Below are 16,665 nucleotides of genomic sequence, written 5' to 3'. Positions count from 1 at the left end.
AAATAATAAAACACTAACAAGCCCATGCATATTTTATAAAAGTTGTTTATTCAAGTTGCTGAGTAAATACTCTGTTTCTATGATACTGTTAAAAAGTATTGTACTATTCCCTAAAAGACAATTGCTTCTGTATAAAACTTGTCCCACACTACAACCAAGCACAGTACACAATGCATTATTTCTCTTCAGACTGAAATAGAGCAGAACTTCACGGATTTCTTCCTTCTACAATTAAAATGATGAATCAGAAATTTTCACATACATTTACTAAAATGAGCATACACAGCATTTGGTGAGTCCCAAAAGCTTGGCTCCACTCAAGGGCCAGTCTGACTGTAAGAGATGCTGCTTTCTCTCTCTCAGTATGTTTAGGAATGGCAGTGCCTTGAAAATCTCCAGGAAATATTCCTAGTGCCGAGCTAAATGGCAGCACAAGTCACCTCCCTGATAGCACAGTGCCTTCTGTGCCAGGCACAGGATTTTGAGATGATTACATTACGTTATCCTGTGTATAATGTACAAATACAGGACTCCAAATAGGAGGGCAGGAAAGGGAGAGGGATACAGTGCAGAGGCCTCTTGCAATCCCTCCTTTCCCCCACTATTAAATCAGCAGCCTGTGAATCCAGGCACCTGCATCCCATTCTGGAAAGATCATATGCAGTTTAACAGCTGAACACCACCGCTCTGTTTAACAAAAAAACCCCATAAACAAACAAAAAACAAACTAAAAAGACCCCAAACCAACAAACAAAAAAATCCCCACAGCAACAACAAAAACTACCAAAAAATAATCCACATCAAAATAACACTGCACAACAACCTGGTCACAAAAACCTCATCCACTATAACTGAAAGGCTGAATCTACTCATTGTCCTTGAGAAAAGTAAAAAAAGCATTAGCTGTGAGCATTTACATGCTCAAGGAATCCACCAGTCAGTGGTAGCATGGGGCTGGGGGATGCAGCAAACAGCATCTCTTGGCATAGCTAAGAGCAGACAAATCCTGCTGTGGCCAGTGCATTATCCCACTGCTGTCATCCCCCTCTAAACACCTCCCTGCTCTCCTGCCCGAGAGACATTAAATTAATCCTGGAAAATAAAGGGGTGTTAAATGATGATCCACTCCCTGTACATCCTTGGGATGAGGACAGAAGCTTCAATCACTCCAGGAATCCAAGATTTCCTCATTTCTGCTTTCAGCTGTTTTGGAGGTGAAAAAGAAGAGATCATTTTTAGCCTCCAGCTCAACAACAGCAGGACAGACAGAGGCACACCCTTTTTTGCTGTCCCATGGCATGCCAAGCCAGAAGCACTGTGCTACCCTTCAATGGAAATGCACACACACACACACAGGTGAAAACACAGCAAAACCCATCTGCCGGGTTACTGAGCTGCCCTGAGCCACAGCATCCGTGCAGGACACCCTGCAGGCACGGATCACGCTCCCAGAAAGGAGCAGCAAGGGGTGACTTTCCCCAGAAGCCTCCAAGCCCCCTGATCCTCACGACCCTCAGCAGCTGTGGGTCCCCCACCCAGGGACAGGAGGTGTCTGCAGGACACAGGGACAGGAGGTGTCTGCAGGACACAGGGACAGGAGGTGTCTGCAGGACACAGGGACAGGAGGTGTCTGCAGGACACAGGGACAGGAGGTGTCTGCAGGACACAGGGACAGGAGGTGTCTGCAGGACCCAGGGACAGGAGGTGTCTGCAGGACCCAGGGACAGGAGGTGTCTGCAGGACACAGGGACAGGAGGTGTCTGCAGGACACAGGGACAGGAGGTGTCTGCAGGACACAGGGACAGGAGGTGTCTGCAGGACACAGGGACAGGAGGTGTCTGCAGGACACAGGGACAGGAGGTGTCTGCAGGACACAGGGACAGGAGGTGTCTGCAGGACACAGGGACAGGAGGTGTCTGCAGGACCCAGGGACAGGAGGTGTCTGCAGGACCCAGGGACAGGAGGTGTCTGCAGGACACAGGGACAGGAGGTGTCTGCAGGACCCAGGGACAGGAGGTGTCTGCAGGACCCAGGGACAGGAGGTGTCTGCAGGACCCAGGGACAGGAGGTGTCTGCAGGACACAGGGACAGGAGGTGTCTGCAGGACCCAGGGACAGGAGGTGTCTGCAGGACACAGGGACAGGAGGTGTCTGCAGGACACAGGGACACGCTGTGCTTTCCCACGGCAAACACTCATTTCCACGGCCAGCACCCCTGGCACCATCAGACAATTTTCACGCCGGCCCAGGCCCTTGTGCAGCGCCCAAAGCGCCAGGGGCGCACCAAGGGCCAGTTTGGCTGATTGCAGAGGGGCACAACAATCCCAGGAGGGATTTGGAGCAGTGTTCACTGGTGACAGGGCTCCACACGCTGCAGCACAGAACAACGCCGTTCCTGGAACAGCAGCGACCGCTCCCCTGGAAAGGCTCCAGAGAAAAACAGCTGCGTAAGCAGCCGAGGCAGACGGCCACCAGCAGCTTCCTCCACCACCATGCTTTCCAATCCATCCCCTTTCCTGGATGAGAAAATGCTTCTGGCAAAAATAGGACTGCTCAGCGGGACATTCCTGACTCACTGACTTCGAGTTCATCTCCCACTTGCAGCCCCAGATTTTATCACATCAATTCACTGACAGCCACCGGATACAACGCTGCAGCCAAATGCACCCCGAGCACACTGAATAATCAATTTAAAGCTTGAAACATCATCGTGGAAGTCACTGAAAAATGAAAATCTATATGCCACTTCAGACAACATTAAAAATGTCACAGGATGAAGCTTTTTTTTAAACAATTTTTTTAAATCCATCTTTCCTCCCAAGACGGGGGGGACAACACCTAGGAGCTAATTAAACTTGACTACAAAGATCATGTAATCTTTAAAAGGGTATTTTTCTCTGTTGTACCGTTTTTTGAGCTCCTTATAGAATTAGTAAGGTTAAAAAAACGTGTCATTTGACTAAAGTAATATTCACTTAGATTTTTTCAATGGGGGATCCTAACTCTCCAAAGGGTTACGTGGACACTGTTTAAATACACTACAGAGAGGTCTAAAAATCCACCTTAAAATATTATTAAGACTAGCTGGATCTTGCTGAACGGGCATCTTTGGAGAGGGACACCACATAAATACCACTGCTGGGGAAGGTCAGAGGCACCTGGGAACAGCGAGGCTCACACAGCCCTAATTGCAACAAAACCCCACATAATGTGTGAATTGAGAGCCCACTCCTGCTCTGAATCCCTCCAGTACATTACCCTCTGTACCCCCAGCTGAGCACCTCACAAATGTGTGGGTTTGTCCTCTCCCAGACCAGAGACTGGCATTATCTTTTCCCCCCTCTAACACCGTGCCATGGACGTGAGGCCAATTTCCACAGGGTGCCTTTGGCCAGAGCTCTCTCCCCAGCCCTGCAGCTGCTGCACTCGCAGCTGGACGCAGCACAACCCAGGATCAGAGGATCTAGCTTTACTGCCCTCCTGTTTTATTGAGTCAAAATGCCAGAAGTGAAACATTAGTACATTTATTGCATTCATCTGGCTCATCTTTACTGGGATTTTTTTCTCTTTTTTGGAAGATGAGCTTCTGCATGGAAAAAAAGCATGTGCCCTCATTTTTCCTGGATGTATTTGGACACACTTGTCCATCCATCCTTTCTGTCACATGGATATATGTACTAATATTAGACCTGTGTATTGAAAAAAAAAACCTTTTGCATAGTTTGAAATTAAAACAGTGGTATGAAAGATGTCTGAAACATTCTGCTGTGCCACACATTAAAGAGGGGCTGTGTACACTCAGGGTGTTGGAAAGTCAAGAGTGCTTTCCATGATGCATCAGAGCTGTCAGGACTTCAGAGCATTTCTGGAAAGCTCTCTCAGGTGGCATTTGTTGTATTTAAATCTGGTGATTTGATCTCAGATATTTTAGATAATCTGCAAAAATACTTCTTCAAAAACTGCAGCTGAGAGTCAGAATACAGCAAAGTCTGCCTGGAAACTTTCTGTTGCCCTGTACCAGGTACAGTTATCCAAAACACCTAGCCATTACTAACACAAAAATGGTACACTGATTTCAGTAAACATATCCACCAGAAACCAGGCAAGCGCTTTAATCCAAAAATCTCCCCAGATAAAGCACAAAGTAAGCCCTCCAACATCCTTTGGAATTAAGTGTGTTTGCTGTTTTCTTACCTGCCTTTCATTGTAACCAAAACACGGGAAGAAAAAAAAATAGAAAAACAAGCCCACACCCAAAACCCAGAAGAGATTGCTTTCTTTTCTTTTTTTTGGCCAGCTGCTTAAACAATCAGAAGGAAAACAAGATAAACCTTGCAGAAAGAATGTTGCCTGCCTATCCCAGCCATGAGCAGGGTTGGCAGCATGTAAGCACCTGGCCTGTTTTCTGTAGGCTTGCAGCCTGTCACACCGAGATAACGCTCCAGAACCCAGCAAAGCCTCCAAAGAAACACAACTGGGGGACACAGATAAATGAAGGCATCAAGAGCCTCACCTCTGAGCACAGCAGAGACCAAGCCTTGGGAGCTTTGTGAGCAGGGATGGAGAGAAAATGCTTCATCCTCTACACACTTTCCAGGGGCAGGGGCTTTGCTGGGCACCAGCAGAGGACTCGTGTGCCTCCCCAGAGGAAAGGATTTCTCATGCTCTATGGCATCTCGAGCATGCAGGCAGGCTGCTCAGCTTTATTACAGCAAGAGCTGGGTAACATGCTTTAAAAATCCACCCCTGATTGCTCCAGTCAGGCCCTTGTACAGAGAAACCGTCACAACAATCTGACAAACCAGCTGAGCTTCCACCTGGAAATTGGCTTTTTCAACGAAGTGGGGAGTCAGCTTACTTTGAGGGTATTTCACAGAACTTTGTAAAATACCTTCCAAAACTGATTTTTCGATTAGGTGAATCGTTAGCCAACACCCATTTAAGACGTGGCTTTTAGAAGCTGGTCCTGAGTAAATGAGCTCATATAGAACTAGACATCAGGTCTGAGTCAGAATCCAGATTTTATTTATTTATTTTTAAAGATCTTAATCATTTAATCCCATCATTCCTAACTCCCCTAAGCAGAATGACTGTACAGCAGTGCACATCAGCTATAGAAGAGCTCCAAGTGCAATACTGTACCAGAAGGCAACAGTTCTGGGCTCCTGGAGTATTCTTTTCTCTTCCAGCTCATCATGCAGCCTTTGAAGTCACTGCATTTCCACTGCTAGCACTCACAGACATTTAACTTGTAAATCTAAATTCAGCTCCAAAAGGAGTGATAATCTGATTTCTTTCCTAGTTTAACTGGTCACTTGCACAAACCAGTTTACCACAGGCAGACAAGGCCTTTGCTTTTTACACTTTTCCTTACAATTTGAGAACACTGTGAATTACCAACCAGAACTTCTTAGTAACACAGCATCCAAAAGTGCCAGCAAGCAAGATGGACTTGAATTGCTCAAACAACCAGAATTAAAAATATTTACCTTTACCACAACATTTTTTAAGAAGGCTTCTGATAGCAGGGAAAGCTAAGAGCACTCACAAAACCCACAAACCAGGCTGCTGGCAGCACATCACACAGTGAAAATTTAACACAGTTCAATTTCAGCACCTCTAGTTCTTATTTCCAAAACCTTTTCTGGCTGAAAACAAAGGTGGTACATAATAACCCTTATTACTGAGGGGAAAATCCTCAAAAATAAATATAAAATGGTTAAAAAATTATAAAAAGAAGCATGCTTCAAGAAGAGGGGCAGAGAGCTGGAGACATAAACTGCACATCACGAGGTGTAATAGTCTCCTTCACACCAACATCCGACACAGGAGAAGGGAGATAATCACACACAGAAGAGAGGTGTTTATTTACACGTATTAATGAGTCTGTTTTTTCATTCCAGGCAGGCTGAAATGCAGATGGAGGCACCTGCCCCAACAGCACTAGCCACGCTCGTTCTGCCACTACCAGGCTGTGTCCAGGCTGGCAGGGATCTGCTCCCTGGGCATGGCATGCACAGCCACGGCTGCCCGAGCAGGGACCAGCCCCAGCAGCCAGGAACAGCTTCCTGCCCTAGCCCAGGGTCTCCTACCTTGCTAAAGCACAAGTCACACAAAAAGGGGGGAGAAGAAACTTGAGAGAAATGCCTTTGCCTTCTACTGAGCACTTGCTGATCTGCACAGTTTGTTATTACTGCTCTGGGTGTGTAGTCCTTGGCAGGATGCTCTGCCATCTCCTGCAATGTTTTCACCCTGAGCTGCAATTTACCCCGGAGCAGGTGTTTTATCAGCACTGGAAATCCTGCGAGGATGGCAGGCAGAGTGCAGGCAGGACAGCAGCGGGAGGAAGGAACACTTGCTGCTGTTCAGCTCCTTCAGAGCTGCTCTCGTCAGTCCTTCCAAGGGGCAGGAGAAGGAACACAAGGCTAACTCACAGTGTGGCAGAACCACATGGCTTCTGCTCAGACAGGATCTCAGCCAGATGAACAAAGGCACAGAGTGGTGCAAGACAAGTCAGGCAGTATCTCTTGGCTGGTTTGTCAATCAGACACAGCGTGCCCTTGGAAAAACACGAGCTGTTCCTCAGGAGCAGCAAATGTCCAGGGCAAAACCCAAACTTTGAGAAGCTGATCTGAACTTGATCTGTCAGCGTCAGCAGGACAACAGGAGACAGAAGGGAAATGCCAGCTCTGGTTGTGCTCCATGGTGCTCCCCTCGGGGCCTTCCCTAACACGGATGAGGTGAAGGCACTGAAGCCTCTCCTGCTTTCCCCGTTCCTCTGACCATTCCTGCTGCTCACCTTGCTCCAGCTTATCTGCCAGAATATCTTAGCTGGGCTTTCACCTGCACCAAGGAGGTGGCTGGATGTGTGGGTCCTTACAAGCACCAGATCATTTTCTGCAGCATTTTCCCAGTTTTCTCCTTCTACTGGAAGGTTTATAATCTCCTAGTAGCTTCTAGCAATTTTGCCCTGTAGAACTCAGGTTAAGACACAAATATTCCAGAGACCTGAGATGGCAGTTTGCAGAAGCCAGGCAGTTTGTAGAAACAAATTATGGAAGTGCAGACTTGTTAGGGTTTGTGGAAATGTCAAGAACTGTCTGACAAAAATTATCCCACTTAAAACAGTGTAGCAGAGAAAGTAAAGCAAATTAAACCAGTTTCAAGAGCATTAAAAGGGAAACTACTTTTTCCTTTCAACAGATACCAGCTAAACCTTTTTCACCAAGAATGCCATTGATGTTATGGCATTTTAGAGAGAAAACACTAATAGAAATTTTCTTGTTTGCTTACAAAAATAATCTACTAATATATTTTACATTTTCTCTTCTTCTACAGCATCTTAGAACTGTGGTATTTTGCATTCTATGAGAAGCACATTCACAGCTATCTGCACTGAGGCCCACCCAGCAGATAATGCAGAGTTTTGTTTGCCAGCAGAAGGAGAGCAAGCACATCCCCAAAGCCCCTGTTCTCAGGGCAGACATGGGAACCTCAGGAAGGACCTCAGCTGCAGGAGACAGGAAATTGCCTTATTGTCTGAAATCTGGGGTTCAGCAGCCAAGTGTTTAATCACTTCTTGGTGGCAAAAGTGATGTATTTCCTCGCTTATCAGTACACAAACACGGCCAGAGCGAAGCTGGAAGCGCGGCTAACAACAACCACATCTGGCAGCGACCCCCAGCAGCCCCACGGGTCTCCTGGAGGCAGCAGAAAGACTCCAGCATCCTGCCCTGGAGCTGCCCTTGCCCCCACGCCATCCTGCCTGGGGATGGACACAGCCCAGCTGCTCCAAGGAAGCAAACCCCAAAGGCTCCAGAGGCAGGCTCAGGGCTGGACGCCCTGCCATAACCCTGGCTTCCATTCCGACCTAATTAAGCCACTTGTGGTGACAATAGTGGTGGTTTGTGTGAAAGTAATGGTGTGTCGCTCCCTCTGGGAATCTTTGTAAAACATCTAGGAAATCAGGTCAGGGTGGGACAGTTCCCTTCTCTCCATTACTTGCAAAGCCATCAAGTGAGGGACAGGGAAACAGCAGCTCTGTCAAAATACAGATGTAAAGCTACTGTTACCTTCCAAGCCAAAAAAAATTTAAATTCCACATGCCTAAAAAGCCTTATCTGGCCTGTCTGATTGCTCTGCTTTGGCCAGGCTTCATTGCTTTGCAAGACTGATAAAGGTGAAAAAACTGTGTGTTTATGGAAGTGTCTCCAGGACAATGAAAATAAAGTGATTTCATTACCGAATCACATGCCAAACATTTGCTTTTCCTGACGTAATTTGGCTCAATCTCAGTTTAAAACACATCACACAGAGTCAAATACTTTGTTATGTTTTCAAAGAACTGTCTGCTGTGTGTCCTGTCATCACCCCAGCTTCTCCCTATCCCCCCTCTAAAAATCCTCAGAGAAATGAAGGAAGGCAGTGCTCAACAACTGTGGCTCCACAGAATGTTCATAGGTGATTTACTGCTTCTCCACTCCTCTCAAGTGAATTGTCCTTGCCACTCATCTTCATTAGTCCCATATTTTCTACAGCTTTGAAATTCAAGTTGCACATTAAAATCCTTAAAAATAAATCCACAATGGCAATCAGGTGCAAGGCTCCAGAAGCCCTGTCCTAAAAGCAAAAGCAAAGCAGCACCAATATCAAGATAAACAGCTTGTCTCTCAAGTACACCAAACACACCTAGGTGCCACTTAAAAAGTCAGTGGAACATGGTGCCTCTAATATTCCCAAAAAGCTCACACTTTCTGGATTCTACTATCCAAGCACTGTTTGTTTGTTTCAAAGTAAAGACAACAAAACACACACACACACAAAGCAGCTGAATGCCTCTTTGTAAAAAGCCACAACCTTTCATTCATTCAGCTTCCTAACTTGGCAGTCATCTTCTGGCTGACTAGTTCAAGTTTTCCTGACTTCACAGGAATGCCTTTTTATTAAAATAAGCAAGCTAGCAACACTATCTAACAGATCTGCAACAAGTTTGGTGTGTTCATTATAAACCCTGATTATCAGGTTTGGAAATCTAAATAATTATTTCGAAGAAATTAGTAAATCCAGCAGAAGGTATGGGTATTTACTCTTTATAAAGAGGTTAAAGTTTTCATTATGATATGGGTATTTTTTCCATTGGCACATAAGTTTCCATTGGCACACTGGCTTTCCCTTCTTTCATCTTACGATTCAATTACTCAATTAAAAACCAAATGTTTGTCTTGAGGGATGCAATCAGGGCAGTTGAACTCTCAGACTGGTTTCTGTACTGGTCTGCAGAGCACTGGAGAAAGCTGCCTCTGAAGGACCAGCAAGTGCCAGCACCAGGGGAGGAACCTGGCCCCTTAGGGGCAGCTTCATCCCCACGGGGTGATTTGCTAGAATAAGGGACAAGGCTTTGTTCAGCAGATAGAGGAAGGTGGGAGAGGAGGACGTGTGGAACCCAAGCTGCCTGATTTCCCACGAGGGGCAGGGCTGCAGAATGGGATGTTTGCAAACAGCTGAGGACTGGTGGGAAGCCAGTTTGTACCCAAGCACAAGCAGAGAACCTCTGCTCGTCCTGCCCATCTCCCCGCGGATACGGGACACGGCAGCACCCAGCGACACCAGGAGCTCCTTTCCCCTTCTCCGCTCTGTGGGAAGGGCAGCACCAGCCAGGCAGGTTTGTCAACTCCCAAGGGATTCATTTGGCAGTCCTTGGAAACGGGGACAATGTGAAAAGGAGCGGAAGGGGTTTGCAGATACAGAGCATCCCCCACTTCATCGCTCACGGGTACACCAGTGTGGTCAGAACTCAGTGCACTCAGAAACCCTGGAACCCCAGCTGTGACCCAGGGCTGCTCCTCTGTCACTCACAGCCTGGCCCAGCTCCCCTGAGAGCACAGCTCTGCACTGCTGCGTTGGCCCAAGCATCACACAGAGCCCTCCCTGCAGCAGGGACACCGATGTGGCCGTGTCCCAGTCAGTACACAACCGTACCAAAAAGAGCCACTCCAACTTTAGGTACATCTGGAAACACAGTTAAAAACAATTCTGAAGTCATTCTCTTGCAAACAATCTCCCAACAGGAGCTGTTGGAAGGAAACCTCATCTACTGCAAAGCAGGATTTGAAAGGCTGACTTCAGGAATGAGTAAAAGAGAGGTTTCTGGGGAATGGGTTTAGTGGTGAACACAGTGCTGCTGGACTCAATCTTAGAAGCCTTTTCCAGCCTTAATGATTCTATGATAGACTTCAAGATCATTGAATTTGTTTTTCAGGATTTTCTGTTATTCCATATAAAATGCACATAGGCATGTTTTTAGATGCACAGCGTTCAAAACTTCTTAGCTTCATTTTATTTCCTTGCTTTATGCTAATATTGTTCAGCCTTGAAACAGCAGCTCGGACTGTACAAGTCTCCCAGCAGGAACTGGGCCCAAGGTGGGGTCTAAAATACAGACAATGCTCAGAATGCCAAAGCTGTGCCCAGAAATTTGTCCCTCTTGCACTGGGGAATTTTGTCCCACAACTTGTACATCCAGAGAGAAATGCCAGTCTACCAAGGCAGCTGACAATTACATGGTAGCACTTTAAGCCAAGTTTTCTTAGCTCTCAGGTGTAAGCAAAAACAGCATGCACCTCTGAAGGGGAAGGCAGCTCCAACACCTCCTCTCAGAGTAAGCCTGGGATGTTTCCAGGTGCAGAAATCTCTGCTCTCCTGAAGCATGGGAAAGCTGAATTTCAGGTGCACAGTGTGAGCCAGGCCCTGCCCCTGATACATATTCATACCCATCTGAAACAGCAGTGGGAGCCTCATTTATCTGTGCATGCACATATTCGTATCATTTCCACAAGTAAACCGAAAGTAAATGTAAATCAAGTGAGAGTAATGAATCTGCCCCAGAGAAGCAACACCCACAGATGTCTTAAAAAGGCTAATGAATATACTAACACTAGCTGGCTGAATTCTTTGTCATTACATTATGTTTTGCATATTCAAAAATTCAGACTGACATTCAAACTGCTAGCATAGGGAACAACATGCATTAAACCTTTAACGTTCTTCAACTGTCCTGCTTCATTCCCTGAAGAAACAAATAATCACTTCAGAGTCCAGCCATGCTCCTCTGCATTCATCAGTGCAAGGTGAAAACCAGAGAGAAATTTTGTCAGCATAAAAAATGTGTGCTTTTTTTGAACATATTTGCAAAAACCACAGTGTGATATCTACACTTTTGCCTGGTTAGTACAAACTCGTGTTTTCTAATGCTGCAGAAGTGGGCAGGGGCCAGCTCCAGAAACAAATTTTGAAGAGGACTTATTCCCAACTTGTAAGTTCAAGATTGAAGGAAGTTTATGTTTTGTAAAAATGTAACACATATACAGTTAATTTCTCCCCCAGTTCTGTGCATGTCTTTCTACAGCACTCTGATTTTATTTTGGGGAATTTGTGGTCTTTTTCTTCTACAAAGAATTCAAGGAAAAATAATGTCCCTAGTAAGACAACCCTCAAATAGCAGTGGGTTTGAACTTCTTGAAAATTGCTCAACTGGTTTTATTCACTCAGATTAAAACTGTATCATTGTAGAAACTTAGAAATCCATATTTGGCAATGCTCTTCAAGAGCAGTTAAGACACAGGATTATTGTTATTTAGCTGGAGTGGAACGTTCTGTATGTATAAAACTTGTGTATATTGCAATGAGTGACTGAAGTGTGGCTGAAGAGTTTACAAGCACAAAAATCAACAAGTACGGCATTCAGCTCTTAAATACCGTGCAAAACAACAAAACAAAACAAAAAACCAGCCCACCCAAGGAGTTCTGGGATGAGGCAGCAGATTTTCATTATGTTTAAAAAAACAAAAACAAAATAAAAACAAACAAACACTTCCCATGAGGCATTTAGAACCCAAGTGCATCTTCTTTATCTCCCCCAAAGATTGGGAAGATTGCAAAGCCATATCTAAGAACCACGAGCTGCAGGCTCAGCTACAGCATTCAAGGCCACAACCTCATTTAAAGCCTTGAAGTCATATATTTTTTTTTTTAAATGATGCCTACTAGCAACCTTGGCTCCTTGCACAGAGCTGCAAGTGCAGAAATGCACTTAGCTCCTTGCTGGAGCCGTGATCTGCTGGGACAAGCAGGGCTTTTCCTGAGGGCTGATGACATGCTGAAGTGCAGGTCTGGGCCTGGGCCAGGCTCATGATGAACATCTCCAAGCATTTCACAGAATATCTAAACCCACACTCCTCACATACAGACGTTCTGTAGCCATTTGAGAGATGGTTGTATGTGCATCACAGAAATGTCCGGTAATTTCTGCAAATACTTACACCATGCCACTAAAAATAAATCTTTCGTCTCGAGGGGCAGTAATACCATCCTTTCAACACTGTGGAAGGTGTTGATTAGCCTCCTCCTCAGCAACCTTGTAAAGCATTACACAGCCTATATATTTTATGTACCAACCCATTTCCACGAGTCTCCTCACAAAATAAAAATTAATCACTTTGCTTAGGAAGTTTACAGAACAAAGCCTTGGCTTTTCACTGTTTCAGAGAAGCCTTAATTTTTACATTTCACATGGGTCTTAAAACTGCTTTTTTGTGCTGCAAATACTTCCTCAAACTCACCACCATGGAAATTTGGACCTGGGGCTGTGTATCGTGAGGTGCACGTGGAATATTTCCTATAATTTGTTAATCATCAGACACTTTCTCATTCCTTCCCTTTCCTGTCTGTTTTCATCACAAAGATGCTCCATGACATATGTTCAAGGACTTTTCCGAAGAACAAAAAGAGAGGAAGGAAGCACAGGTCAAAAAGGGAAATGAAGGAAAAAAGGAGAGTAGAAAAACAGAGTCTGCCAGGAACACATTGCAAATAGCTGCAATGACACTCCTTTAATAAATAGAACTATATTATGGACCCTTATGACCTTAAAAAACATTAATAATCATTTGGAGCTTATGAAAAATTAATAAAACCAGAGGAGTCTCTGTGTTCTGAAGGTAACTTGGTGCTCCTCTCCCTCATTCTTTTGAGAAGCTTCAGTCAATGATACAAACCAGAAGGGACTTTCAACACTGCCTATCTACTGAGTCCATGAAAGAACATTTCAGTGAGAGTTTTAATTAAAAATCCCTCCACATTTTGGTGTCTAGCTATCGCCCAGTATGCGCCTCCTCTCTGTTCTGCCTCTATACAGTTGAGCAGGTTCTTAAAAGTTACCCTTCTTGGGGTAACATTTATCCATCACTTGGCAGTAAATGAATGAACTGCTCTTGGGACAAAGCTAGTAGAAATATGCTGTGATAGCCAGCTGGAACAACTGGCAGAAACTAGAGTATTTTGTACAGTTTTGTCAGCAAGATTTACACCAGTGCTCAGTGGTGCACTCTGTCAAAATACAAACTGCATGCCCTGTGAGAAGATCATTTCGTGTCCTCTCCACAGCCAAGCAGAGCATTCCCTCAGTCACTACCACAGAGCAATTATCCACACTCTGCTTGTGATAAAGCACTCCCAGCAAAGGACTTCTCCATCCATAAACAGAGCAGGATTGTCTTTTGCTGTTGTTTAGCAGCTGGGGCCAATGCCAGGTGACAGAGACAGATCCCCAGACCCCCAAGCAGCACTTTCAGAGCAGCTTAGGAACTGCTGCCACACATGTGGCCAGCCCTGGTCTCTTACAGCACACACAGAGCTGAGGAGCCTGCTGAATATGTCACAGCTGTACCTGGCAAAGCCCTGCTCAACAAAGCAAGTAGTTCTTGAAAGCCTGCAATGAATTCAGCCTGCTTCTTCAGGAGTTTGTATCTTACACCTCTTTGGTGATGAGGTATAAAAAGGACAGAAAGTCTGAGACAGACTGGAAAACATGTTGCTTTAAGGCTCACTCTTACATATTGTGAGTTTCCACAGAACTTTCAGAAGAAAAACACCTTAAAATTTGTCCAAATCAGTTGATAATCAGTTTCAGCATATTAAAGGAAGGGTTACTGAACAGACACACTGAACGTGATGGTAGAAACCTTCCTTCTGCAGAAAAACAAGTTTCAAAATTCCCGAGCTGTGAAATCCAAAACTGAACTCTGCTTACCTTAGTGTTCATACAAGATTTTCCACGTTTATACTCTTTGTGACTTGCTCTTTTATCAAGCTTGTTCCACAAAGCTTTGGCCTTCCACGTGGTCACTCTCGATTTCAGTTTGGTGTAAAAGTTTCTATTGTCCAAAGGATCTAATTCAAGTTGGCGAGTGAGAATATTGAAGGCCTGAATGGTGCCCTTGCATGTTGATGCTTGTACAAAGTTTTCAAATACCTGGCCAGCTTGGTTGTATTTTTCATCGTCGTTTTCCCCCATGTTCTGAGAGCAGAATTTGAAGAGAATGAATAAGCTGGAGCTCTTGTGCCAGGGTACAGGTGATCAACAAAAGCAAGTACTTCCACACATGTTATTCCTGGAAAAGACAAACACAGGTCATATTAAAGCAGGTTCTGTGTGAAAAAATTAAAGCCACAAACTGCACGTACAACATGAACAGAAAACCCAGCATACAGTGACTAGACAAGCAGGCACAAAAAGTCAGTAGAGATACCCAAGAATTACAAACATCACATACTCGTGTTGTCATGACTTGTACTCTCACAGACTGCTATAAAACCCCTGCTAACTCAAGCCTACTGCTACAACACCAGGTTCACCGAGAGCTTGAGGATTTCTTTAATTTTTTATTTTTTTTTTTTTTTTTTGTTCAGTCCTAGATAACTGATGAACAAACTCCAAATGTCCAGATTCTTTCCCCAAACAGAATTTATGTAACAGCAAGTGACATCTTGGTCTTAAGAATCCACGGAAACCTGCAGCCAAAAGTCAACACGGTTTGATGGACTTTTTCATGCTGTTGCACAAGTTAGGGCCAAGGGTGCAGCTTACCCAGAGCAATTTAGAATTGGCACAATCACTTGCCACAAGCAAATGCAGAAAACAGGCTAAGCAGAAACATCATCACAAGTTACACCAGAACTGAAGAAACCAGAAAACAAGCAATCACAGAAAGCCCCCCTTTTTCCTAACACTCTTGCCAAAATGAGAAAGGGTTTGGTGCATAGAAAGGAATTTTATCTCCACGTCTCCACATGTTCAATGCTGAAGTTATGTGTTTGGAGTCTTACCTTGTCATGTGCTGATGATATAGAGTAATGATGCTTGGCCTGCTAAGCCCCACTGGCTTTTCCCAGTAACATGATCACTGTCAAACTGTGCCTGCTACTCCAGATAAATACCCTAACATTCTGCAAGAGCAATGCTATTCTAAATTAACACAAGTTTCAAAGAACTAAAATACTTTCATTGCGGCACTCCCTTATCCTTCTTTAACCTTGTTCTCCATCTCTAATGGGGAGCATCTTGGAGTCAGCCAAGGTCCACAGAAAGTATCCAAGTGGCTTTCACATCTTCCAAGAAAATTGTTACAGGTTATGTATAAACTTGTCCTCAGAAGAAGGTTTACCTGGACTCAACTTCAGAAATTTAAGTCATGTATTCTTTTTCTTGTTATTAAAGAATTATCTGCCAGTCCAAGAAACCAAAAACTAAATCAGTGCTTGCCTTACTTCCCACATAATTAGTTATTTTACTTGGAATGTCATCTGTTGGCTGATAGTTTCAGAATAAATTGTTAGAAATGCCTTTGAAGTCATGCTTCTCAGTTTAACACTGTTCACAAACTGTTCATTCTCTGCTTGCATTTCCTTCAAAGAAGAAAAAAGAAAACATAACCAGTGTATTTAAATAAAGAAGAGACCCACTATGTCTATCTTACCATCCTCTAATACAGAAAAATATTACACAACTTATTACAGAGATCCCACTGGGAGATATAAGGAAGCTTTTGGAATACTCACATTCCCTGTCTGTGCTCAAAATAAATAACCTTTGTATGCACATCATCAGTCTGTTGTGGGTTTGTGGGTAAAATAAATTGGCAACGTTGAGAGTTTGTACATTTTCTTAGACCAAATGTCATGATTAAATATCTGGTGCCAAGAATAAGTCAGGAAATTTTTGTTTTCCCCTCTGAATATTTCATTTATAGTAGGCTTCACGCCCTCTTCTGCAGAGCTTTGCGAGGTAAAAGCACAAACGTTTTCCATGCCCCGCCTTTCAGAAGGTCTAACTTTTCAAGCAGCTGAGTGCCATGAACTCCTGTTGACTCCGAGGGAGTTCAGGACATCGTGCACCTTCCCAGGCTGGAGCCCTGGCTGATTAATGAGCAAAGCCCAAGAGCCACATGTCAACAGGAGGGTGACTGCCACCCACACCACTGCTGGCTCTGGGCATGCACAGCGACACAACGGGCTTAGGACAGTCCCAAAAGGACCAACAGATCCAGAAGTCCCACGGGAAAGGCAGGGGACAACCCTGCAACACAACGCAAGATGCTCCGATGAGGCTCGAACAGCTTGATACGCATGCGCCTCAGGATTTGAGGCCCATTAAAAAGAAGCACTTAAAAATCAAGGCTAAACACTTTACTCAACTTCTATCCTTGCCCAAGATATTTCTATAGCAGGGAAGTGGAAGTATTTGTTTTCCTTTTTCCCCAAAATAACGGGGAGCAGCTTCTGGGGAAGCAGGGCAGGGTCAGCGAAGCGTCCCCCCACGTTGGCCGAGGGA

The 16,665-nt window shown here is 44.7% G+C and overlaps 1 protein-coding gene across 9 annotated transcripts in view; it reads right to left on the bottom strand.

Moving 5' to 3' along the window:
* The window catches only part of MICAL2 (microtubule associated monooxygenase, calponin and LIM domain containing 2), a 112,549-nt gene that overhangs the window by 75,404 nt on the left and 20,480 nt on the right, over window positions 1–16,665 (bottom strand). For all 9 annotated transcript variants that reach the window (XM_088058113.1, XM_088058119.1, XM_088058116.1 and 6 more), the window contains exon 2: window positions 14,086–14,446. In XM_088058113.1, coding sequence (XP_087914239.1) covers window positions 14,086–14,349 — 264 coding nt within the window. In that variant the 5' untranslated portion in view covers window positions 14,350–14,446. The remainder of the gene's footprint in view (window positions 1–14,085; window positions 14,447–16,665) is intronic.

Source organism: Pseudopodoces humilis, chromosome 7 (genome assembly GCF_049639895.1).
Source record: "Pseudopodoces humilis isolate 2021_Gansu_Grassland_sample_001 chromosome 7, ASM4963989v1, whole genome shotgun sequence".
Lineage (NCBI taxonomy): Eukaryota > Metazoa > Chordata > Aves > Passeriformes > Paridae > Pseudopodoces > Pseudopodoces humilis.
This window is presented reverse-complemented; position numbering and strand designations above follow the sequence as displayed.